Here is a 27990-nt window from a genome sequence, read left to right as displayed (position 1 = left end):
TTTCAAGAATGTGCATTTAATCATTTCAAATTGTATATGTACACAACGACAATTGGATGGATTTTGAACAAGTTGGAGTTATCACAAACACTCTGCTACTATTATTTACATATAGTGACACGATGACATAAAACACTGGCACAGACATGTCTAGTTATGGTAATGCTTGTTTATGTACAATAATGTTACATCTAAATCACAATGTAGTTATCACAGACTGCTGATTGACCAAACTGACCGACGGGATGCACAACAAATAGGAAGAACCACGTAACAACTCTACATCATCATACTTGTATCACAGACCTCATTGCCTAGTAACACAACAGAATCATCTTCAGATAAGTGATCATTATGTCCACACTTATTTTTGGCAAATCAATCACAATAGTTTTCTCACTATCTCAACCCCTACTAGATTTTACCTCAATACTTTCAAATTCTATTTCTATTATTTAATGTCTATCTATAAATCACTTACAGAAATGTTTGACATTTGATTTACATTGTATAATTATCAGTTACAAAGTGAACATGATTATATATAATGACTCTTTTATCATAAAAAGAAGCTAGAAATATCATTTCGGAATGAACACGATTTAGAGGACATAATGAAGCTACTAATAAAATTCCACCAAATATTAGACACCATATTCCTGATCCTTCATCTAATCTCAAACAGATAACAGTGATTAAAAAACATATCAAATTATTCTCAAACCTGATACAGACTCCTATAGTAACTAACAGGTGAGATCTGCAGCTGATTTTCATACATTATGTTATCAAGATAAAAAGAAAGAAAGAATCCAATGAGTAGTTGTCCCCCTAATAGCTTCTGGCTGGCAAAGTGTGAAAGCAGTGAGTGTCTGTTACCACCTACAACTTCTGGTAGCTGACAGCCTCGGGTGTGTTGACTGGCAGGAGTTTGCCTGGTTCATGGATCAGATCAACGATGTAGGGCTTCGGAGGATACCTGGCACCACCGGCCTGGAACACACACAAAATACATGTGTCATACAAGGCCGTGAGTGATGAGAGCATGTGGGTGAAATTGTCCATGTCATTTATTGTGAAAACAGTGATTGAATGATGCTAAATGCAAAGATTAGACCATTATTTTCAATGGTTGAGTGCAGCTGGGTGCTCATTCTACTTTAAACTAAAAAAGAAAATAATTGGGCTGAACCAAACCCATTTGTCAAAAGCTGACACCAAAGAATGTACATCCTTAAAGCACTTAACATGTTTTCTTAAAGCACTCCCTTTTCCTATCAAACTAGATATATTTGATATACTTCAGTAAGCTATGCAGTATATTTTCAGTATAGGACATGACAGCCAGCAATTGAAAAACAAACAAAATCTGCACCCCCAGTTCTGCTTAGAAAGTGAGTAGTTAGGAAAGTATCACTATATCTGTGATAGAGAGATGTTTAAGATGTGTGCTTCCTGTGTACATTATCTCGGCCAAATGTGCCTCTGTTGTTGGATATCTCTCTTCAACACTGTAAACTGTTTCTCCTGTATATTTATTAAGTCATGTACATCAATCATTAACATGCAGCTTGTTCAAATAAACTTGTTGAATAGTTAAAACAAATCTTTGTAGGTCCATATTAACACAGAAACTCAAGGGTTGGCTTGATAATTTGTTAGATCATCAGTATGAATTTTTTAGAGTTTAAAATTTCGCACCAGTTAAGCTAAACTTAATATCAGTATTGACAAACAAGGAACAAATTAAAAGATACAATGAGTTGTTCAAGAAATACTAGTCTGTACACATTCTTCACAGAGCTTCCAACCCCAACAGGGACAAATGCTTGAGATGATGGGTCCAGACCCAGCAGGGTCCAGGGTTTATTTAACCTGATGGGGGGGAGGGATCAGGGCCAATGCATTATTGCAAATTCCCTCTTCAGAGTCACTAAAACGATGTATTCAGACCTATTTGTGTGATGTTAAGTGGTCAAAATGTGCATGCTGAAGTTTGGCATGAGATTTGTTTTGACATGAGTAATAACAGCATGAGTCTCAAACCAACGGTATGAGAGTTGGCAGGCATGTCTTTATACAACGATATTGCAATATTTCAAGACTCATCACATGGGCTTAGCTGAGATAACCTGTCCAGACTGGTGGATGGAGTGTCTGCTCAGAGACTAGAAGGAATGGTGGTTCGATCCCATGTCATAACAAAAGACATTCAAAGATAGCTCTTGTTGTAGGCCTTCCTGAAGCTCAGTATTATTGGATAAAACTCAGACAGGTCAGATGGAAGTCTACCGTGTCTGTATCGGGGTAAACTGTAGCATGTGTCTCAATGGACTAGCACTATAGCAGCAGCATCAGTCATGATAGCCACAGTGTGTCACAGACATTCATGAATGCCATGACACAAGAGCAATCATTTCAACTCCAGTTGACACACAATGATACAACTGAAACACAGTTAATAGGAGCATTAAACCAACTCCATCACTTCTCCATGGGTGAGCCCACACACATACCTGGCTGAATCTACCTGTTCTCAGGTGGGAGTCCGCTCTCAAAAGATGCTGGACACCTGTCCTATCACACATAACAAACACCAGGTGAACAAGAAATTAGCAGAATGATCTCTCACTTGCCTACAATTCCTACATGTTGCTCCCATACTCAACATCCTTCATATAAATAGTTGTACTTGAAAAAGTAACTCATCCCCCCCAAAAAACTACAGAATTATTTATCTATTTACACTACAAGTACAAATTAAAGGTGAGATTTTTACAGTCACCTGAGTAAGTAGATACTACATAAAGATCATGTGTGGTGATGACGGACATGCCTGCAATGTGTTTATAGCACTATGCACTGACAGACAATGACACATTGGTTGATCACACATACATTGTTTCTTCCTCCAAGATCCTAATGTAATGTGTTGAGGACATGAACATTCTTAGCCCAAAACGAAGAAAACACCCTGACAATATATATCTGCATTGTTTGAGAGAGTAAAGAAAGTGTGTTATGTCAGTATTCTTTTGTTATTGCCACTTACAATCACAGGAAAGGAGTGTGGTGTTCTCACGCCAAACTTACAGGAAGCTAGATTACTATTACTTCCACAACTGTTCAGGGATAGTTGACAGTGCAGGAGATTTCAGTTGAAAAAATGAAGATTTTATATTTCTGATAGTATATTTATATTTTATGTATTTAAATATGTCATATTATTTATATTAAGTCTATTAATAATTGATGTCAGTCAAAACACATGATTTTTGGCTATGACATAATATAATAATGAACTTGATGTAATTGCTGTTTGTGTGCATCTTGCAAGTTTAACTCTACCTCAGCAATACACCAGGTATCTAGTCTGAGCCTGACAATCCAGTGATCCATGTCATGGACAACCAAGTCACAGAGTTATGGATCCACAAGGTCATGACCTATGACCAGGTTACTGGGGACCCAGGATCCCCTATCATACATTAGACACATTCTCCACATGTATCAATGACAAATTCATGTCAATAACCTCCTGGTTTATCAGTGACCACTGGTGAGAAATGTGACATTACCACTTCATCTTCTTGTGGGAGCATGACTTCATTCCAGGCACGGTTGTACTCTCCCCGGGTCAGAGAACACCCCACAGCAATACGGTCAGCCAGCGTCTACAAAGAAACACCAGTCTACAGTCCACCTTCACACACTGCATCTCCTTTCTGTCTACATTTCAACAGTAAGTCTTTAAAGAAATACCAGATCTCCTCCAGAGTTAAATGTGGTTCTGTGTTTTTAACATACATGATGCTTCGAATATTCCTGACTATCAACCAATCATGAAGAGTTCCCGTTTCTACATCTCCATCAGTGTGAACATGTGCATTCATTCAATAAGATCACTCTGGAAACCTGCAGTAGGATGAGGACTGGGACAGGCAAGAGATGAAAATGTACGGAACCATGCCCAGTTGATCAGCAACAGAACACATTGACCAGTGGGCTACTGTTCTCCAAACCTTCTGCATATCAACGTTATTTTTACATCAGTAATATCAAAGCAAGGAACAAGAGAAACACAACAAGGCACATCGGAAACGTGCTTCACAAATTGCACCCATGTGGTAAATCAAACCTCAGCTCTCATCATGGTGATCGATTGCTTTTACCACAAAGCTTCCCCAAGGATAAAGATGCACAAGAGCCAAGACCTGGCAAAGTAAAATATGCTAATGCTCCTGCAATTCACCTTAAAGAGCAGTGCTCTGTGCACATGGATTCCAGCCTTGATCTTGCCAATGGGGACGACATTCGACTTCAGTTCGAACTTGATCTGACTGAGAGGCAGTTCCCAGCTGAAGTTTGTCACCTGTCCCTTCTCTATAGGACCTCCCATCTTCTCAGCCACGTACCTGCCAACACACAAGCAATCATAACTCATCCATGTCTCTCTTGGACAGTAAATACAATCAGTCAAGAAATACACACACTAACATGCAGCTTCTGAAACTACAAATATTTGACGGAGAAAAACGGTTGTTCAATTATCTTTATAAAATGTCATAAAATGTCACCCAGAGACTCTTCCCTTTCAGACTCAGGAACTACAGCACTACTACACAAGTCAACTTTTACAGACTTGCATCAGCCATATTAGACATAAGGTACTTGTTTCAGGGTCTGTGACAGACTAACAAATACATACAAATTCTGCATCTCGGACCCAGGAAACTTGTATGTGATCCACTGTCCATTCACAAGATGTATAGTGTGCTTACATTCCCTCTAAATATCCACTTCAACCATAAAGATATTCCAATGGTGTCCCACATACACACAAAGTATCTTTTGTTGAGATGTCTTAAGTTTGGCACATAGCATTATATTATCCTAACAACTTGCACATAAAGTGAATGTGCAGCAAAATGAAAAAGCTGTAAGAAACAAAGAATAGAATCATTTCATCTCACTAACACAAAATCAAAACATTATAATATTTTTCTTGAATCGAGCATGTGAGACCAATGTATTACACATTATTTTGAGGAGTACTTCACACAGTATATCAGGGCAACTACGTACTCTGCGAGTGCCACCACCTGCAGCCTGGTGGTGGCCAGTGGCTGGATCTTCTCCACTACATCCTCCATGTATTTAAACAGGGTAGGGTCAGCCGGTGTGGTGAAGGGTTTGTTCTCCTCAGCTGCCTGAGCCTCAGCTTCCTTGGCCAGCTGAGCCTGAATCTCCTCCTCCTTCTGTTTCTCCTCACGCTCACGCTGGGCCTTGGTGCGTCTGTGGAAAAGATGGGTACAGGGTTATGTCAGAGAGGGGCACAGGGTCAGGAAGAATAAGGGTGCAGGATTATGTAGGAGAGTGGGGTACAGGTTCATGTGTGAGAAGGGTACAGGGTTATATAGAAGATTGGGTACATGGTTATGTGAGAAAGGGGTACAGGGTTATGTATGAAAGGGGTACATGGTTATGTGAGAGAGGGGTAATGGGTTTGGAAGGATTGGGCTGCAGGATTAAACATGCATGGGATACAGGGTCACATGGGAGAAGGGTACAGGGCAATGTAGGTAGTTTGGAAAAGCTTAGGTCAGTCATGTAAACTATCTGTCTTACACAGGGAACTTATAAGGATTACTTAAAGTAATCTACCACTTGGTCCGGGGGATGCTTACAGGAGCAGGGCACTAAATACAGGACACACAATACTGTACATCATAATATAAAGTAAATTTTACTTTTTTGGTCTGGTCAATTCAAATTAGTCTTAATGATAAATCTAGCCAAAATGTGGCAAAAGAAAATAAGTCATTAAACCCTATAAAAATATTGGTCCAGCTCTGTCATACCAGTTACAAAATTAATCAAATAATACAGAAGTTTATCATATGAATGCAGAACACTATGAGAAACTAGCACCAAGTGCAACAATTCTACACATACTACCAAAATAGATTCAAATTCATAAAAAAGAATGCAATATGTCCAGGTACCTAGGTGTAAGAGCTAGCTGCAGAAGATAAGCAGTATATGAAAAACTAGATCATTCTTAAACCATTCAGTATATTCAAGATTCAATTTCTGTACAAGAGGAGGAATGTGGTCAACAGGAGCGAACTACATACTGATATACATCACAATTTCAAAGTAACTGAAGGCAATATCCCCAGTTATACGTCAATGCATATTTACGCTTGAAGCTTCAGACATACACGGTTTTATTATCAGCCTTAAAGTGCAGTAGAGCTTTTGATCATAATACCTGTTCCATCGCCCCTGACAGGTACTAGCTGGAAATGATAACAATGTCATATAATGCAGGCTAAATTGTGTTAAAGCATCTCAGCAGTGTAAGCTTGAATTCTAGTTGGCAAAGAAGCAGTGATGTTTCAGTGCAAGTAGGAATGGCACAGGCCTTGGACTGGGATTACTGGGAGTTCTGCTGTCTGTTTCCATGGCCTAGACATCACAATTATTACTTCTTTGATTGGCATTCTAGAAGTTGGGTAGATGAAGAATGAGGACTATTTTTATGGATATACAACTTCTTCATTCTGTATATTATTTTTTTACATCTCTTATGTATACAACCATGTACATCTCCTTTACTGGCTTCCTATCTACCTACCTACTCCTGTGTTATCTACCTCTTCTATTGTATAAACAACTCATTTTCACTTCATCCTTCATCTATTGTTCAAACATATCTCATGTATATATATAGACCAAAATTACTTCTCATGTACCACTTTCTTGACAACAACATTAGAATCTATGTAGAAACGTCCCCTATACAGAATAAAGAAGTTGTATATCCATAGAAATAGTCCTCATTTTTCATCACAATTATTGTGAAACAAAGACACTGTATATGTGATAAGGGTAATCATAAACATCTGGAGTCATAATTATTATAAAATTTTGAGTTTGCAGAATCAAACATGCTTTGATCGTCAAGCATCTGAAGCCATTTGGAAAATGAAAATTAACTTTCAGAACATTTAATCAATAAATGAGTATTCTGACTCTGCCTCTCATTTCCATCAAACATCTCACAAACATCACATTGGTTGAGACAAAAAAGAAAAAAATTTGACACGGACTTAATGGGCCATGTGGGGATTGTTGTCAGGCAAATAGAATCTCCAAAACACTACAATGTTGGCAAACAGTATCTGTAATACTAGTCAGCTGCATATGTTTACAACATGTTCTTCATCTCAGTACCTGAGGGAATCCAGCACAGAAACCTGGTATAGAACAAAACTGGTAAACACTGTTCCTCAGGGACAGATCAACAGAAAAAATCTCTACTCATTATTTTCACTGAATTAAAATGCCATAAAACATAAATGGCATTGATACCAAATTGTTATTTACCACATGTTTACATGAAAAGAGGTATTTTTTCAAAACTCATTAACCTTCTACATGAAATTGCTAAACACATTAACATACGCTGAAGTACAATCCTCATAAAATACATGACTGTGTACAAGGTCAATGTAAGCACTCTTTTACAGTAATGTTTGGGATATTTCTCAGTGTTTCACAGCAATGATAAGAGTGTTAAAAAGACCATACATCTAAAAAATTAGGTAGATCTGAATATGAGACAACATTGTTTCCTATTCATACAAGGTTCATGATCAAGTATCAAGCATAACACACTTCACTGTGAAAATTGTTAATTGAATGAAAAATGAATTAAAAACAGTTTGTATAAAAGTTTATTCTGAAAAAAAAGAAATTTAAGGCAGTTAAAGCAAAAATACAATCATTAATTCTGAAAAAGCAAAATTAAAAAACTACAATTTGTTTAAAGATCTTTTGTGAAAAAAAGAGGAAAAGCAAAAGAAGCTGTAATATTTACAGTTGCTACATTGACATCTGGTCTACAGATAAGGTGAACTACCCCAGCTGTACACCTGCTACAGCTTCAAGCATCACCTGTCTTCCCCGTCTACATTACCACAGCGTCAGGGGAAGGGAATCAGGGAAGTAAAGGTTAATATTTCTCTAATTGCAGCTGATAAATGTCTATCTAATTTCTGTTATCTCAATACTTTTTCTTGATAATGCTTTTCCATGACAATCGTTTGGGTGGGGCAGATTTCTTATGTCTAGTCTCATGCTCAGGCTGTTCTTCCTGTTCAGATGGAGACATAGGTTCAGTGACCTCCTCCTTCCTGTACATGCAAACATAGGAGTTGAGCATTTGGTCACTCTATTGATATCAAGTATGTAATAATTCACTTGTTGAAAATGTAAACTGTCTCAATCTACTTGTCCAGAATCAGCGTCTCTGCCTACATGATGAATCTACCAATAATTTTCAAATCACAAATCTGTCTAGATCGACTAAATGAACTAGGGTCAAGATTTGACACCAACAACGTTAATGACATCTCTCAGCCACCATTTAATGACCGGCAATGTGGACAATGACATGAACTGATCTATTATCAAAGAACATTTTGACTTGTACAACTAAAATGTAAAATTCTGTCACCTGGGCATTGTATTGCTACATCCCTCAATTAGTTTGAAGTTCAAATCTAGTTGATGGTAGCACCAATCAATGTATAGCTTCAAAATATATCAAAAGAAACTGCCATTGCNTGCCAGGAAAAATTTGCTGACTAACGGAGGTAGTTTTTGATGTTATAAGGATTTTGCTGGTTGTATCTGTGGCATCAGACCACCGCCATTATTCTCAGTCTAACTCACTGTCAAAAGATCATTGTGGACATATACTGACAAGGTAGTTTATGGACTAAATTTTGCAGGCTGTATCTGCAGCACATTGTCTAACTCACAGATCATATATGTAGGACTCAAAACACATTGGGTAACCAGTGATTGACAGTCCCCAAAGACATTCTAGCTGAAATCCCTAGGAATAACTGTTTTGACATCCAAATATTCACTTGCTCGTAATCTCTTCACCTGGGCCTCTGTTTGTTTATGACAACATTCTTCCTATCGCCAGTGTGGAAACAGGTGAGATTATAAAAACACTCACATCCCAGCAGATAAGACACACCTATCCTGCCAAGCCATTCCTAAACACCGGAGTGATGTAATTACGATAAAGACATCATTCAGTTTCAGTATATGATAAAATGATTATCAACATTTACTGATACAGCAAAAGGGTCTATTACCGAACCTAGGCAAGGAGAGAAAATCTGTTTAGTATTACAGTCAAGTCATCACTTTGACAAGAACACTTTAGAGATGTCTACATAGGATAAGATCTTGCCTTCCTCAATGGTTCTTCCAACAAAAATTACATTTTATCACTACAGGAATGTTCACAATCTTAAAGAGCAATAACTGCCATATTTTTAATGTCAACACACCCCAGTGTCAAAAATGCATCATTAGACTGAATCTACTATCTCTGGTATATGATAAAACTTTGGCTGACATGATGTATACAAACATGGTGAAAGATCAATGTTTTTGATGAATGAGTATTTTAACGACCTTTGTTAGTACATAATGCTGTATGATGGCTGGCACAGAGGGAGAGAACTGATTGCTTTAAGTGGTTCTTTGATAAGCCGCATGTTGTTAGAAATATCATGGATACATCAAAGATGGTCTGTCCAGCCAAATGTATTTCACACTGTGATTACTGAGTTTTGAACTTAACATGCTACAGTCTTCTAATCTTCTTCTAATTTATCTAATTTCATATGAGAATGTTACTCATGTTCAAACTTAGCTGGTGTTACAAATATGTAGCCTACAAACCGGACTGCTCATACTATCTGTATGAAGCTATTTGCAAGTCATGTCAAGAGTGAATGACCTTCCAAGTTACCTTGACATTTGACACAACTATGGTATATCATAGGTATTGAGTTATATATAGAGAGTTGATAAGTGTTTGGAAATTGCTTAGATCTTTCATGAATAAATCTGTAATTTCTTGAAATATGAACAAATTGTCATAATGTTTCACTGATGACCTCATATACAAAGGTTGAGATGATCCAAATTCTACCTTACAGATCATGTGCACTAGGTTCCATTCACAAATACTCACATCATCAAATGCACAAGTTAATTTCACTCCTACTTCATACTGAACATCTTTGACCTTAGGTGTCATCCAATTGTATCTCAGAAACATACTCCAGACTTATACAGATGTTACAAAAAGTATGGAGAATCCAATATCTGTCATTCTGCATGGTTAAGAGAACCAGTTGCAGCAGTGGCAGAGCTCAAATACATGAAAACAGTGACCCTTACAAGGCACTGCTTAATTAGCAAAATATAACAATATGTTCAACCGCTGTACATTAATCAACATATTAAATGAGATCACGAAAACAAGTTTCTGAAAACAACCAGTACTCTGACAGCCCAAAACATCCAAGCACACTCTATATCTGACTTTTAAAATAATGACAGCAACTCACGATTTAGTTTCTCGCCCAGTTCGAGATGACTTCCCAGAGACGCTTGTCTTGGAACTGTCAGTCTTCAGGGCGTCATTATCCTCCTGCCTGGGGGGAGGGGTCGGCCTAGGTACACAACATGGACAATAACAGTTACATGGGAAGAAACTCAACTACCTTTTATCATCAACATTAATTTAACATTCCTTAATAATGAGAGAAATTATGTGGAAGGGGTCAGATCAAACTTCACATTATGAAAAACATCATTAAAATAGCTTTGTGATTTTCTAAATTATCTTCACCAAATATCACCAACTTTTCAACAAGTATGCAAAGTCAAATATTCCAGGATCTAGGACCAAGTTCTTTAGACTATCAGAGTTAGATTAGTCCTCTACTAACTGTAACACTATATCAAGGGTAAATATTTCTATCTAGGATTGGTTCTGAAAATCATTTGATTTTGATTTTACTTTCATTACTACAAAAGTATAAAACAGATCTTTGAGCTATTATGCTGCTGTCGCTGTTAATGGAGAGCAAACCGATGCAGGACCTGTACATTATCTGCAGAAAGAGTGTAAGTTGGGTTTAACACTGCTCTTAACAGTGAACCAAGAAACATAATCCATGGTATTGGGATTTGAGCCCACAAAGAGTGAGTGCGTTAACTTTTACGCCGCACCCAGCAATATTCCAGCTGTATGGCGGCCCCACAAAGAAGTTTTCTCCTATGCCCAGTAACTCTCAGTACCTGAGACACCTCGGCCACCCGTGCCAAAAGTGAGATAACTGCTAAGCTTGGACACAAGATAACATGTCATATTCATTTGTATATTATTAAACTCCAACATGGATAACAAATCAGAGGGACTTTTTCTGTTTTATGATCAAGACGATGGTATCTAGAGGTTCCTGAGATAATGTAATTGTATCTAACAAATTTTAAGGCATTATGGTTAGAAACACTGGAAATTTGCAGTGAAATGAACATCAAAAGTTTAACATTACAAGTGTTTTTTGTCAATTCATTCTTAGATTTAGATGGCTGCTCACAAACTTTCAACCCATATACAGCCAAGCAAGTTGAGAGAAAGAGGGGCAATGTCAAGATTCTCAGGTGATAGACCAAACTCCCTGCTAGGAAGCTTCCACGGATCTGTCACAGGTTAGAAGCAATATGAAAGAATGCTTTTCTCATGTCAGATGGAGAATCACCTTGACTATACTAAGGTCTACATAGAGATGCTACTGCATGGAAGCAGATTAACCCTCTACCTCCATTAGCTCTGTATCATTACAGCCCAATGGAAGATAGGGGGATAAGAGGTTAACAATTCAGTCAGAAGAAGCTTCTATCTATCTTGCTATGTCACTAGTTTCAATACTTTTTCTTTAGAATGGATTTCCATGACAAGCGCCTACTCCCTGCACCGAGTGATGACTGAGAGTCTGTCTCTGAATCGGGTTCGGTCGAAGGTGGAGGAGGAGGCGGACTTTCTTTCACTTTCCTGAGATGTATATATGTACTTTAACACACACCAAATACACAATTTGTTAGATCACCTGCTGGTTGACTAAACACTTTATCTACTGCTAGGGTGATGTCTGTTGTGCTTCCATAACTACTACTGTGTAATGGCCGTCTAATCTTCTGTAACATAAATCCACAAACCTTTCAAGAATATTTGGCATGTTTATCTGAATTCATACTGTGAGTGAGTACGAGTTTACACCGCTTTTAGCAATATTCCAAAACTATCAGAGTGGGGAACATCAGAAATGGGCTTCACACATGTGAAGCAATCGAAGCCACGTTTTCGCTGTGACGAGTAAACGCTTTAACCACTAGACTACCCCACTGCACCTTGTACTGTCTTAACCAAGAAAAATAAATGAGAAAATATAGAGCTTACCTTGAACCAAGCTAAATAAACCTTTATTGACTAACATTCATAGGAAGACATGAACAGGAAAGGTTCATAAAATGCTGACATAGGAGGAAAATCTTAAATCAAATACTTAATCACATATAAATCACACAATTTCTGTGTGACTACTATAGCAAGGATGCTTGACAACAGCCAGGAACTATAGTAATAAAAATGCTGCCTGGTACCCCCGGTATTTAAAAAGAGTTGTTTTCAATAAATTGTTACTAATTTGTTATCCAACGGGTTTCTTAGAAATGCCCATCAAACAAACAAATATTATATTACACAACACCAATCAACCATTTGTCATGTTAACAGAATCAAACCATTATAAAACAATAAGATTTTATTTGTGCTGCTTGATAAGACTATGGAGCCTTTGTACATAAAATGTGGATGTACTCGTATCTTAGGAATACTCATGATGTACATGTGGTTCAATCTAATCCTTGTATTTCTGTACATCCATATACAAAAGCCTGTGTATCATTAAATACGTTCTCTCAATATAACTACATGTGTTTACTATAATGACAGACTGTCTTAGATCATCCTACCTTAATATACCAGTACAACATTCAGATGTATCAACTTGTCCACAGTTCTCTGTCCCTATATAGAAAGGTGTGTCTGTACATGTTCTAGGGAAATACTCACTCTTGTTTAGAATTGATGAGCAGTATGGGTCTCTTGTCATTCATCTCCTGCTTGCAGTAGTCTTCCAGGGACAAGAATTTGGTGCCTGGCTTCAGCTGACCGGCATCAAAGAAACCATCTTCTATCAGGTTCCCACTACCTACAGACATAACACATGTCCTGATAACTCATTCTCCAGTGGGATATTTATTGCAGGGGCAGACCCAGAGGGGGTGGGGGTCTGTGCACCCCCACAGCCACCATCATCCCCTCACCCACACCCCCAACCCCTCACCCACACCCTCACCATCATCCTCACCCACACACCCACCCCACCCACACCCTCATCCACACCCACGCTCTCACCCTCACCCACATCCTCACCCTCACCCACACACCCATTCCCACACCCACACACCCTCACCCACACCCACGAAAAAATATTCCCTGAGGAGCATTTCTCCCTGACCTTTGGTCTTCATGATTTATGTGCACCCTGTTCTCCAAAATACTGGATCCACCCCTGTATTGAATGTGTGTTTATCGTTTAACACCAGATTGTTATATTCCAGCCATATGATGGCAGACATTGAATAATCCAATGTTGACCATACGAGCCAGTGATTGACATTGTGAGCAAAGATCTACATCATAGGATATGATGGCAATCAATGAACCAGATCACACCCCTGACCACCCAATCCATATGTTGGCCTCTTATGACAGACACAGCTTGCTGGCGACCAACTCTAACCCAGAATAGCCACAATGATACACTTGCATTTCTAAGTTGACTTCATGAATTCCCAGACACATACTGAACTACTAGAAGCACACACTGGTAAGTGTGGACACAGGATTATAACAAATTCCACAAACATTCCTCAAACTACCCCACATGAAAGTATGTTCACTTTTTCTCAAAAAGAACAGAAAGAATTTTTACACCCTGATAGTAGACATGTTTAACAGAAAGTAAAAAGTTATTGCCCAGGAATTAATAGGATTTAATACCTGAATAAAAACCACCAATCAACGTATGACTAATTACAGAGAACTGAATCATGTATCAGGCTATGTTGTCTATAGTACAGGTCATACATAGCAAACAGAATGATTGACTTCCTTCAGCTACTGAAACCTTGACATAACCTGACAGACATCCAGTCAACCTTCTGATGAGTAGTCAAACTAGGGTTGACAATAACACATATTATCCTCCAGTTGTTTGTGACAGGTGTGTGTGTACCTAGATGTCCCGAGAGGGCGTATTTAGCAGACAGGTTGCTGTCTAGCAGTCTGTCAAGTGCAGCATCTGTGAAGGGACTGCGCCGTGTGCTGGACATCTGAATCTGTTGTAGAACATCCAGGCCACTGGAACAAAACCACACACATCTAGAACAGTCCACCACTGGAGCCATGTTTAACATGACTGGAAGCACTGACAGGTTGCAGGGGAGACATTATAGCTTGGTTTACTGGTTTGGTTTTGAAAATCATGGGTCACATTTCTCAAAGCAAAAATGTAATTTTTGGAGTAAAATTGATATTTTATACTTATCCTGACTCATGCTCTTTTTGCTTGTCTTCTTCTTCTTGCGAACATAGTGGAACACTTGTATCTCCCTAATTGAAGCTCCCTTCAATTTAAAATCACTAATTAGTATTCACCACGAGTTACCTCCTTTTCACAAGCGCGGGAACGAGGGCGCCACCTCTACCCATGTGCCTCACTCTCTCCTCATATACTGAGCCCAACATTTGAATTTACAGGGAAATCCAAAGTGTTATTTGGGGAGGATGGGAGGGCTGACCTCATGAGTCAGGATAAGTATAAAATATCAATTTTACTCCAAAAATTACATATTTTTCCTTATCCTGACTCATGCTCTTGCTTGTAGCATCCTACGGACGGAGGTGGGAATATCTAATACTTTGGATTTTTAATAATTAGTGATTTGAACTGTGATGATTGTAATAACCCTATGGGAACTTCATAAAGGCACTGAACTGATGAATTCCTGCTGCTAACTTATCAGCTGCCATATAAAGGTTATTATCATGTACTTATTATGATAAAGTATATATAACATTAATACAATGCTTAAGACTAATAGACTTAAGCTTGTTAATATGCTAGTATAAACTCCTTAGAGTTTGTTAGCTAAAATACTTTAAGATATAACATAGTACTAAGCTTAAGATATGATTAAACTTAAGCTAATTATATAATAGCAAACTCTTTAGAGTTTGTTAGTTAATATACTTATATGATATAGATATAATGCTGAGCTTAAGATATGAATAAGCTTTAGCTACATATATAATAGCAAAAACTCTGTAGAGTTTGTTAGCTAATATATTTTTATAATATGAGTATAGTACTGTGCTTAAGCTATAATTAACTTAAGCTACATATATAATAGCCAAACTCTGTAGAGTTTGTTAGCTAATATATTTTTATAATATGAGTATAGTACTGTGCTTAAGCTATAATTAACTTAAGCTACATATATAATAGCCAAACTCTGTAGAGTTTGTTAGCTAATATATATTTATAATATTAGTATAGTACTGAGCTTAAGATATAATTAACTTAAGCTACATATATATAGCAAAACTCTGTAGGGTTTTGTTAGCTAATATATTTTTACAATATGAGTATAGTAGTGTGCTTAAGATATAATTAACTTAAGCTACATATATAATAGCAAAACTCCGTAGAGTTTGTTAGCTAATATATTTTACAATATGAGTATAGTAGTGTGCTTAAGATATAATGAACTTAAGCTACATATATAATAGCAAAACTCCGTAGAGTTTGTTAGCTAATATATTTTACAATATGAGTATAGTATTGTGCTTAAGATATTATTAACTTAAGCTACATATATAATAAGCCAAAAACTCTGTAGAGTTTATTAGCTAATATGTTTATAGTGTAACCATAGTACTAAGCTTAAGATAAGATTAGACTTAAGCTAAAAGTATATAGCAAAATAAACTCCTTAGAGTTTATTAACTAATATACTTTTATGTTAAAAACATAGTACTGAGCTTAAGTTATGATGAAACTTAAGCTATATATATATAATAACAAAACTCCGTCGAGTTTTGTTAGCTATCTGCTATAATGTAAACATACTGCTTAAGATATGATGAAACTTAAGCTAATTGTATAATGTGAAAACAACCCTTTAGAGTTTGTTAGCTATGATATAAACCTAGTATTGAGCTTATGAAGGAAAACTTAAGCTACATATATATAATAGCAAGAACTCCGTAGAGTTTGTTAGCTAATACATGTTATAATGTAACCATAAAGCTTAAAATATGATGAAACTTAAATGAAATATATAATAGCAAAACCCTCTTTTAGAGTTTTGATAGCTAATATACCTATATGATATAAACATAGTATAAGCTTAAGATATGAATAAGCTTAAGTTACATATATAATAGCTAAAACTCTGTAGAGTTTGTTAGCTAATACATGTTATAATATAACCATATTGCTTAGAAATATGATGATACTTATAGCAAAAACTCTTTAGAGTTTGTTAGCTAATCTACTTATATGATATAAACATAGTACTAAGCTTAAGATATGAATAAGCTTAAGCTACCTATATAATAGCAAAACTCCTTAGAGTTTGTTAGCCAATATATTTTAATAATATGAGTATAGTACTATGCTTAAGGTATAATTAGCTTAAGTTACCTATATAATAGTAAAACTCCGTAGAGTTTGTTAGCTTAATTAACTTAAGCTATGTATAAAATAGCCAAAAACTCTGTAGAGTTTGTTAGCTAATGCATTTATCATGTAACCATAGTATTACTCTTAAGATATGAATAACTTAAGGTAAATATATATAATAACAAACTCTGTAGAGTTGTTAACTTATATATTGTATGATGTAATAATCATAGTACTGTGATGATAAAAGGAACTTAAGTAAATTATACATAGCATGAAGCTATTTAGTATTGTTATAAGATAAGTAAAATCTGTTAGATTGACTTATCTTCTCGAGAACTATCAGCTGTTGTGCGAGGACCATGGGATCGAATTGGTGTATACCTGAGACGTCCTCGGTGGTGATATCTCTCAGATAATGGTTTGCAACCACCATATCAGTTTCAGAAATAACCCTCCATTATTTCAATCACATTTGTGTAGAACAATTGTAGAAGTTAGCGCTATAATATCATGAGTATTAAGCTCATGGAGGGTCGGAATAGGTCCATCCGCATATGCACGTAGTATGACAGTTCTGATCCAAATGGAGATATAGTACATGAGACTTCACTCTGCGTAAGTTGATGATAGAGGAAATAATCTGTTGCATTTTTTCCTCCTGTTTGGTTTGGTGGAGATAAATTTACAGTGCTCTTGCTGGCCAACTTGATAGAATCATCGTATCATGGGGTCCAAGTATGTCATCAGGCGTGTTCATAAACCTCACTTGTGAGGTGTTGGAACACTATATTCATATCCCAGGTTGGGCGTGAAATTTCCGTTTTATTCTCCAAACAGAAGTTTAGTAGGTTTACTAACCATCTAGTTGTGTTAGTCGCTTGATGAAATTCAGCTGTAGTCTGAAGCGCTGTGGATTTAGATCCACTTGTATCTTCGTCTAGGTAATTAAGCTGCGAAGTCCTTGACGATGTAGGTGCACAACCAGGTGTGTCTGTCCTCGTTGAACTTTATGTAAAATCGCCTGACTGCCGATCCCTCGTCTTAACTTGACAGGGGAGGTCTCTAACTTGAAGAAAGGCAGTCTAATCATGAATGTTCAGGTTAACTGGACTGTAATGAGGCTTGCTCGTTCACTGATATATAGTTGTCACTTGTGACGTAAGTCTTGAACTGTGAATTGAGATCGACCTCTGTGTAGGTCGTTGTCCCTCGCGGTCCAATCAGAACAAGGCATTTTGATTCTGTATAATACCCGCGCTGTGATGTCACCGGTGTAGCGGGAAAAAACCCACCTTGAATAAATTCTTGTCGTCGTTGATATTAGCATAAACGTCGGTCTTCACCGTAGCTTCGAAGTTATCCGAGTGACCACGTGTTTCGAGGGTTAATGGTAATCGCGCGAAAACCTCCGGCGCGAAATATCTCGCTCTGTAATTTTATGCTGGGTAGGTTATTTTCCTGGTTGTCGTGAAAGTAATTTCAGTTTTGAATATAATTCCGACTTCCTTATATATAAGGGTATAAACAACTTGCAAGTTGTGAGCTTGTAGACTGTATACATGAATGTATCGTCATAATTGTAGAATTAACGTTGAACTTGTTGTACATATTTCTTCTCAGAAACTTTGACGATTAAGAGTTATACTCGCTGTAACAAGGCTGCTGTTCAATTTCGATATTGAATTGTCTGCAGATATGCGTAATGGTCGCATGTAGATAATCGTATCGTCGTCCGGGATTGTATATTAGCAATTTATACGGAATAGTTGATTTCTGTGAAGATCTATGAAATGTCGTTGACTATTAATACAGCGACGTTCTGTGTTGTAAATAGCCTGAGCAATTATCTTCGCGTAGGCTTATAGGCGGCATCTGGCATACAGTTGATAATCAACTTATGCGGCGTCTTGAACGGACTGACAGTAGCTATATATGACGAGTGGCTAGTATATGGAAACCTTGGAGGAGACTTCCTCGGTGAGCGCCGGAGACTTCGCGAAGTTCTCGAAGTATCCCTTCTAGATCTTCTGGGTGAAGTAGACTTGGAGCCACTTAGCCTTAGCGACCATCGCGAAGGTGTCGAATCAAAGCCCGATTAGTATATATATATATATATATAAATATATATATGCGCTTGCTTCGTGAACAGCCTCTGTGTTTAACAGGATGTGGGATCGGCGAAGCGCTTGCCTAAGTAGGGCCGCATGGATCATCTTATCATATTCAGAAGTCGTGTTACGAAGTCTGGTGATAAGTGTCTAATTGATCGTTCTAGATCTATTTAGGCCAGCGAACATACGTCTCGTCATGGATTCAACAGAACCAATATACGATTGTAGTTCTTATACTTGATATCGATGATCAACTTGTCTATGGGTTGATCTTCTCGGAGACTTGTGAGGGGAGCGTTGATAGTTTCGCGAAGCTCTTGTATAGTCCCTCGATGTCCTTCTAGATGATGATGATCTGGATTCAGGTGTCCGCCGGCGCATGCCTTCGCGAAGCTTCCTCTGCGTCGGTCGGGGAACGGCGATATGACCTTCGCGAAGGCTTCCGTGATGTCTGATGGTCGAGTCCACATCTAGGGATGAAACCGCATAAGGTGATGATCTATCCTGCCTTCGCGAAGTCCTTCGCGAAGGCTGTCTATCTAGGTTCTTTCCGCCTTCGCGAAGGCTGTACATCTAGGTCCTTTCGCCTTAGCGAAGGCCGCGAGGCTGTACATCTAGGTCCTTCGTCAAGGTGGTCCGTGACTTCCAGCCAGCGAAGGTGACATCGTCCTGGCTGCTACGTTGGCGGGGGTGCCTCTGGGGTGCTGTCTACGTTGGAGCCTTCGCGAAAACTCGGACCCTGCTACGCAGATATAGTGGTCCTCCATGATGTTCATAATTTGTCGCATCATGTCTTCTGGGATGGTCTGCGGCGAGGTCGTCGGTGCTTTATCTGCGGTGTTAATGGAGGTCCACACGGAAAATCGTCCGACATCAGTGTAGAGGCATCAGGCTGCATGGTGATCTCTGCTGATGTCGTTGTAGCTAATCACCGGTCGTTTCTTGTGGCGTACGTCGGGGATGATGATCAGCTGATCATCGTAGAGGTCCAGGTCATCGGCTGGAACAATCTCGGTTGAAAGTCCTAGTAGACCGTTGATTTTCCCTCAGAGGTCGGCGCTGCCCTGGGTGTGCGGCGTCTGCGTTGAGTGTTGGTAATGATGGGACCCTCAGGACGATCATCGCATATCTGCGTTGGTACATCAGGCTGCATGCTGATCTGAGCCGACATCGGTCAATCTTTGATGTACTGGTAGAAAAACCCTCTAGTCTTCTGCTGCGACGATGGGATGTCTGGGGAAGCAGGATGCTTCTTGGAGATGGCGGACTACGTCCCACACCTCTCCACCACTCTAGCGGAACACCACACGGGAGGGGAGTCGGCCAACAGCAGTAGACTGGCGAGGGTTCGGTGTATCAGTCATACTAGAGTCTGCATCGCGACCTATCTGCTGTGCGTGCCAAGCGCAAAGTAAATATTAATAAAAGGTAGAATTGGATAAATTAGTACGCAACTGCAATGTGAATATAATAAACATGGCGCCGTACATCATATTAAAGGCGGATCAGCAGCAGCATAAAAGCGTAATCTGCAATAGTACAGAATTTTCATCAGCGTAATCCACTGAAACAAACACGGCGTCCCGTGAATAAACTGTAGAAAAACGACTAAATATCAATATATAATCGTTGAAGGATACTAGCTAAACCTCTATAGATGTCTATACGAGGGTAACTAACTAAATATATTTCAAAGGATATAGTGTGTCGGGAGACACAGGAGCTCTCGTCCAGCTCAGCTCACGAAGAAGGGAGAGAGTGAGGCACATGGGTAGAGGTGAAGCCCTCGTTCAGCTTGTGAAAAGGAGGTAACTTCGTGGTGAATACTAATTAGTGATTTTAAATTGAAGGGAGCTTCAATTAGGGAGATACAAGTGTTCCACTATGTTAGCAAAGAAGAAGAAGACAAGCAAAAGAGCATGAGTCAGGTAATATAAAAAAATATTTCCTGGAGTCTCAAATAGCTCACAAGGCTCTCAGGGTTCACATGCTCTGTTCATTATGTGAAATGAAAATATAAATAAGATGCAACACAGAAGTGTCCTTGAAAGTCGCAGTGAAGCAGACAAGTGTAATGTTGTGTTGGTAAAACAAGGCTGCAAGTCTCACCTCTGTCCGGGCATCAGCATCACACACAAAGGCTGCCAAGGCTAGAGCTGCTTTGCTCTGGACATTTGTGTTGCTGAAATGATGAAAAATAGGCAAGTTTCTGAATTCAGTTGATCTTTGAGAATATACAATGACTATTTGATATAGAGCCTAACAACAGATGCCATCATCTTATTCTGGCCATCACATTTACACTACTTCCTCCATGACACCCTGGGGTTCAACCCTACTGACCTTCAACTTTCTGTGACCTAATAGATCACAGAGGTGGTTGTGAATCCTATGAAAGTCTGTAACACTATGGAGTGTATCGCTTACCTGGACTTGAGCGGGTCTATGAGGGAGGAGACGACAGCACGGTTGAGACACTCGATACGGAGCACCTCCTCCTGAGCTAGGTTGGTGAGGACGCTGGCAGTGTTGGCTACAGCCTCTTCCCGACTGTCGGACAACAACTGGATCAGAGGGTCTAGGCCATTCAGGTTCAGCATCTCACTGGAAAACATCACATGCATGGTATACACAATCATTAACTGGCTATATAAACCTATCTCAGTGACCTCCCAGTATGTTTCAACAATCCCCCCAATGGGGAGAATCAAACTGTGACCACCTCTATAACAAGCTGTCACATAGGGATAACAAGATTGCTGATGACAGTGAAATCTGAATAAAAGATACGAGAAAGGTTTACTACCCCTGCCAAAAAGTTCCATATCTATCTCAGCAGTCTGTAAACAATCAATTGAGAACCAGACAAACCCACAAACCAGTGGATGACTGCCTGAACAATGATGTATCCAATCTGGATATGATGACACAGCCAGGTCAGACATTGTGACCTCCTAATACTCATTTAACTACTCACATCTTATATCCTATTATGAAACGCCTGAGGTACTGGGAACCCATCTGACCTTGGATCCCCATGAGGTGAGGGTTACACTACCCATTCTAGACAATTTTACTCCATCATAACTAAGTATACCCAGTAAGTGGCTACTGCAATGCAACAAGAACACAGTACAATAACTGACTTGCAGTTCGTGGAGTTGGCCGTGGTGAGGTTGGCGAGAGCTAGTGTCACTGATTCCTTCACGTCTCCGCTCTCCGAGTTGAGCAGCTTGATCAGAGGCGCCAGCCCCTCTGAAAATAGAATATACACCTTCAGGTATCAACCTTTCTCACAGACCATTCTGACAATCTTTAATGCTATTCTTGGGCAAGTACATCAGCAAAAGTAGCAATATATTTTGGGAATAGTAAGATTACTGTGTACGAGTGAGTGAGTGATATCAGTTTTATGCCGCAATATTCCAGCTCTATGGCGGCAGTCTGTAAATAATTGAGTCTGGACCAGACAATCCAGTGATCAACAACATGAGCATCGATCTACATAATTGGTATACGATAACATGTGTCAACCAAGTCAGCGAACCTGACCGCCTGATCCCGTTTGTCGCCTCTTACGACAAGGGTTACTGAAGATCAATTCTAACCCGGGCCTTTACGGGTCCACTATGTCCACTACAAACATATAACAGTGGATTCATTGAAATTGCCTGATTGTAGTTACACCTTGCAGCAGTTGTGTCTATCAACATCTCATTAAAAACAACATCAGTGTTGTGGTAGTTATTATCAAAGTTTTGGATCAAATCTGTACAAATAAAATTCATTGTGCACTTTATATATTAAAGTGAAGCCATTATGTTCTATAAACAGAAACAAGTAAATGCAGTGGGGCAAGTGACTGACCCCACTCTCGGATGGAGTCTCTGCTGCTGAGGTTCTCACACATGATGGCAAGAGCCTGGGCTGCTGCACTCTGTACGTCCACCGACTCATGAGACAGCAGGTGAATCAACATCTTCTCAGCCTCCTGCTCATGTAGGATCTTACGGTTCTCCACTGAAAAGGGGAGGTAACACACTGTTATGCAGGAACTGGCTTTATGATGAAAAACATGTATGAGAATCTTTTTTCCATTTCAAAATAAGAGTGTATTAGTTTCCTTACTTGGTAGTTAACAATTTTATGCTACAACAGTCACCATCAGGGCATCATGACATTCAGTTCAGCCACAGAGGACCCTCACTCACACCATCTGTGAGTCATTGTCCCACACTTCTATGGCAGGATGATACACTCCAGTCATAATCAATTTTTAAAACAGTGTGATAAAAATGTTTACTGACCATTGCGTGCTGACCGAGCGATGGCTCTAGCAGCACTCATCTTGACATCTGGGAGAGTGGGGATGATGGAATCTCCCCCTGGGGACTGTTCATCCTTCTCCTCAGTTGCCTTCTTGGCTGCATTACAGAATGGACAAATTGCCAATGGAATCCATAAAATATCACAGCACAGACAACATTAGGGACAGTTTATTTCAATCCGTTTCTGGTATGTTTGCCATTTCAGGTAAATGAGAATGTGGTAAGAATAATTTGAGGAGGAAACTATAAATGATGAAATGTTTTACTATTGTGTGTTAAGTTTTGTGTCATCAGTGAAACTGACCCTCTCCCTTAGCACTCTTCTTGCCAGCTCGTGACCCCGCCTTCTTGTCTGCCTTGCCCCCTTTTGTCTCCTCCTCCGCAGGGGGCTGGTCAGTGATGATTGCTACAAGCCTCTTCAGACCACCTGTCTCTTTGATTTGCTGGATAACGAAATATATTACATAGCATTAACAATTTTACACCACAAAACTGATTGCCGAACCCAACATATTCCTTAGACAGAGATCAATTTTATGCATGTGCCTACGGATGACCAAAATACGTAGTCATTTAATTATTGACATCTTAGAGTTTTACCTTTACAGAACTTTACACTTGTAGCATTATGTCTCTCGTATTATGAACCATTGATGTTTATATATTGAATTTGGGCAAATGGCACAGAGAAAGATATGATATTTCAGGTAAACAAATTGGGGAATTCTGACTGTAACTTGGCTTTGACTTCTGGGTGTGACTGAGTGAGATGTTTGGCCCTTGGGCAGGACAAGAAATCGCTTCATCCAATTCTACATCATAGCCTAGGCCTGTGTGTTTCAGGCCAGATTACAATATGTTAGGTTGGATGAAGCAGGTGATGAGCAACACCTACCTCCAGACTCTCCACATCCTCCAGCAGATTGGACAAAACCATCACCGCCATCACATGCAGGTCATTCCACTCCGGGTGAGCCAAGAAGCTGATCAGGTGGGAGATGGCTTCAAGCTCTCTCAACGAGGCTCTATTTTCAGCTACAAATAGAAGCTAACATAAGACCTGACCAGTCAACATTCCCCTTTGAATATCACAATTTAGAACCACAGTTGCCTATTACACAGATCCAATATCTCAAACATTCAGTTGTGATACCAAGAGTATTTATTGAAGGAAAAGATGTTTGGCAGTAAATTCAAATATTGTATACATGAAGGGCAACAGAAAATCCTTCTATTTTTCCAGCAGGATCTTAGATAAAATTCTGATTTCGACATTCACAACAAACAGATTACAGGAATTAGACACAGTTGACCTACCATCCTGTGATGACCGATCTAGAGACAGGAGAGTCAGTTTCTGAATGATGGTGTACTCGGACTTCAGAAGGTCTAGCATTGGTTGGAGACCATCATACTCCCGCACGGCGCCTCGTGTCTGGTAGTCCTATATACATCATAGACAGATGGTAATGATGAACACGACATATTAATAATAGCAATAAAAACTACAATAGTAGCAAGAAGATGTTAAACAAAATTATCAGCTGTCTATTACATTCTTACAATCCAACCCAGCTGTGTCAACCATTGTACCTCCCTAACACTATCTACATTTATAGCTATTGAAACCTGGATGTCAACTTCCCTCCTTACCTTAAACTTAATGTAACGTCCTAATAATTTTGAAATCAAAAACTTACCCTAAATCTTACTCAGTTTTGACAAAAGGACAACTTAGCACAAGAATATGTATCAATTACACTGATACAAGATACCCATGAAACATGGGAGACAGGAATGGGAGGAAATTGGTAAACACAGCTGAGCAATCTAGTAAAGTGTCTAGCTTAACCACAAGCTTTCCAAAACTGTATCATTGCAGCATTTTACATTCAATTTATTTGTATGTTACTAGTCACAAGGACATTCAAATGACATCAAACTCATTACAAGTCTTGCATCACACAACACCATAATTACAAAATACTAACAAGTAACATCTGGGCAAGAGCTTCAATGGCATTTTTCTGGACATCAGGATCTGTGGAGGATAGACATTTGACGAGGGGTTCGATGCCATTATTCTCGAATATGGAGACCTTTGTGGAGAACTCTGTGGCCATGTAGGACAGAGCCAGGGCAGCAAACTCATGGACGACCGTGTCCTCTGGGGAAACACAACACACAGGACATACAAACTCACATCTGTCTCAAAGATGTAGTAATTTATAATTTATGCATTAGTCTAAGTTGCTTAAAAAAATGAAGACTGTTATCGATCAATCACAACAGTAGTTACCAAATCACCTATTTGCACCCAATTTTCACATCTTCCTCTTCAAGTACAGAGGCTAAATTTCAATTCAAAAACAAATTCAGGAACAAAGAATTGGTGACTTGTAGAGTGTGTCAACAACTACTATAAATAGCCTGATATCTGTTATATACACCCTGTCTTACCTTCTGGTTGCAAGAGGTTGACGAAAGCAGCTATGGAATCATCCCTCTTTCGTAATAGTTTCCTCACATCAGCTGAAGACAAAAGGGTTCAGCATTGAGAGACAATACATATCTATAGGGGCAAGTATATAGGTACAATTATTTTCAATAAGTTTTAAAAAGCATCATAACTTATGCTTAAACATACTCAAAACTTGGAATAATGAATTAGCAGTACTACTCACTCTCATTTTCCTAATTCAATTCAACATATCTTGATCTACAAGTAACCTTGTTCTACATTTGAAACAGAGAATGTTTATTTCTTAATTATACACCCTTATGATTAACCCTGAATAATTGGTTTTGTGCTGGCCTTGTGCTAGCCTATGTCAAGGCATTACTTAACCATTTACAAGATACAACTATACATCTAAAACAAAGCCTTTGTGTGCTAACAGATTAACACATTTACCATAAGCTATCATCTACTCCATATGAAAGCAACTTACGATGTGCACACATTACTCCCAGCGCCATGCAAGCATTGCGTCTGACAGTTCTGTCCTCTCCTTGGACCAGTCTCAGTAACGGATCAATGGAATCAAGGTCTAGTAATGTCTTCTTGTTCTCATCACCTAAATATATAAACACGGTACTGTATCTGTCAAACACAGGGTGGTACCATCATGACAAAGTGCTTTACCTGTCAAACATGATGCTATAACTGCAGTCATTTACATATACATATTTTCAAATGAGCCCTTCTGATATCTCAAGAGCCATGCTCTAAACTTGGTATTGCATAAGAATTAGATCAGATTCTTGTGGTAAATGGTGATTTAAGCAAGCTTACATGAAGGCATGTTATCATGTATCATAAACACAGTTATCTCCAGACTTCATTAAAGCTTCCTCTCAAGAGTCTGGTTATCTGAAAACATTAATCTTGTTCCTCTACTTTAAGGGAACAATAAAAGAAAATGGTTCATTATTCTGGGGTTCTGTAGAAATATCTTACATTTATCAACAAACTTGTAGATGGCTTCACATGCCTTAGACTGCACATCTTCCTCTGGACTGTTGAGCATCAACACAACTGTGGCTGCCTGCCGGCTCTCAACCAGGATAGTGTCAAACTAAACAGAAGTAAACAGTTTGGGATCGGATATTACTTATAATTAATGTATCAAAAAAAAGGTCATTTGTTACAGGGTTTGGACAGAAACTGTGTTTTGATGTACTAATATAGTGAAAATATATGGGATCACATAGGCTGGTAGAAATATTTCAGGCTGATGTTGTAAAATCTAGGTTCAGTCAAAAGACAATGAAATCAACAAACTGAAAAAAATAATAATCAGTAAAAAGTTACATCAGCTGATCCATATTCGTAAAGGCATCCAATAACACTCACAATACCTCACCAAAAGATATGTACAAAGTCTGTATATGATTTGTACTTACCACATCCTCTGGAGGAGCTTTCTTGTCTTCTTTCACTTTCTTTCCCATTATGAAACTAATACAGAAAAAATATCTCATAAACACTGCATGGTTTTACAATGCTTTATAGAAACATATGTTAAAGAACATCTCAGAAACATAAAAGATATTCATATTTCATTCATTTACAGACATAATAGACGTACAGAACTATATGTCTGATCAATAATAACTGGGTACCAAATTAAGTCTAGATATCTAAACAGAAATTTCTTATACTATATTGGGCTATTATTTTTCTTATTAGCTGAAGTAGAAATTTTGCATAAAATTTAATGTCATAATTTGCAGCAGTTGTAGAACTAAACGTAATGATACTGGTGTATATGCGTCTGATGATACAGATAAATGTCACCATGCCTGAATAACCAGATGACAGTTCTACTTTAAATAATCATCACCGAACGTCCCTATAAACGGCATAAATATGCACTGACGGACTTGCTGACTTTCACGAAACCTATACCTATTTAATAAAAGTTTTACGAACTATCCAGTCGATATTTCGATAAAAGCAGAAACGTTCCTTCCTTTCGAATGAGATATTTGCTAAATTACACACTCGTCTGCATCAAGCAGAACATTTACTTGACCTGTACACACGAACTCTTGAAGGATATTCGTGTGATCAAATGATAAGCAGACGAAATCTCGAATCCAAAAAAGATCTACCGCATGACAACAGTGCGTCTACGTTCTCACTCAGTTACAATTATCGTCCTGTATGAGTCCCTAACACACGCTGCAACATCTGAATGCGATGTTATGAAAACGAGCCCACAAACATGTGCTGTGCAACAAGACTTACCGAACCAAACAGAAAACAATCCCCAAAGAGATGTTTTCAGGTTTGGCGGAAGTTAGGTGATGCTGTTGCTATATGACGCGACAAAACAAGTGCTC

The 27990-nt window shown here is 38.6% G+C and overlaps 1 protein-coding gene across 1 annotated transcript; it reads right to left on the bottom strand.

The window, feature by feature from the left end:
* LOC124262880 (armadillo repeat-containing protein 3-like) lies at nt 1-27975 on the bottom strand. Its single transcript, XM_046697464.1, has 22 exons — nt 27896-27975; nt 27049-27103; nt 26603-26720; nt 26094-26219; nt 25603-25674; nt 25134-25309; nt 24460-24586; nt 24038-24177; nt 23447-23585; nt 23122-23238; nt 22682-22834; nt 21961-22069; nt 21242-21418; nt 20924-20996; nt 20784-20787; nt 14250-14441; nt 13022-13160; nt 10449-10553; nt 5086-5295; nt 4253-4415; nt 3579-3674; nt 1-993 (listed from the first exon to the last, which is right to left on the bottom strand). Exons 2-22 carry the CDS (start codon nt 27094-27096, stop codon nt 883-885), a joined length of 2595 nt encoding a protein of 864 aa, XP_046553420.1. The 5' UTR covers nt 27097-27103; nt 27896-27975; the 3' UTR covers nt 1-882.
* Nucleotides 27976-27990: the final 15 nt, after the last annotated feature.

This window comes from Haliotis rubra, unplaced genomic scaffold (genome assembly GCF_003918875.1).
Source record: "Haliotis rubra isolate DU_JTF1 unplaced genomic scaffold, ASM391887v1 Scf86, whole genome shotgun sequence".
Lineage (NCBI taxonomy): Eukaryota > Metazoa > Mollusca > Gastropoda > Lepetellida > Haliotidae > Haliotis > Haliotis rubra.
The sequence above is the reverse complement of the archived record's forward strand: the minus strand, read 5'-3'. Positions and strand labels throughout refer to the sequence as shown.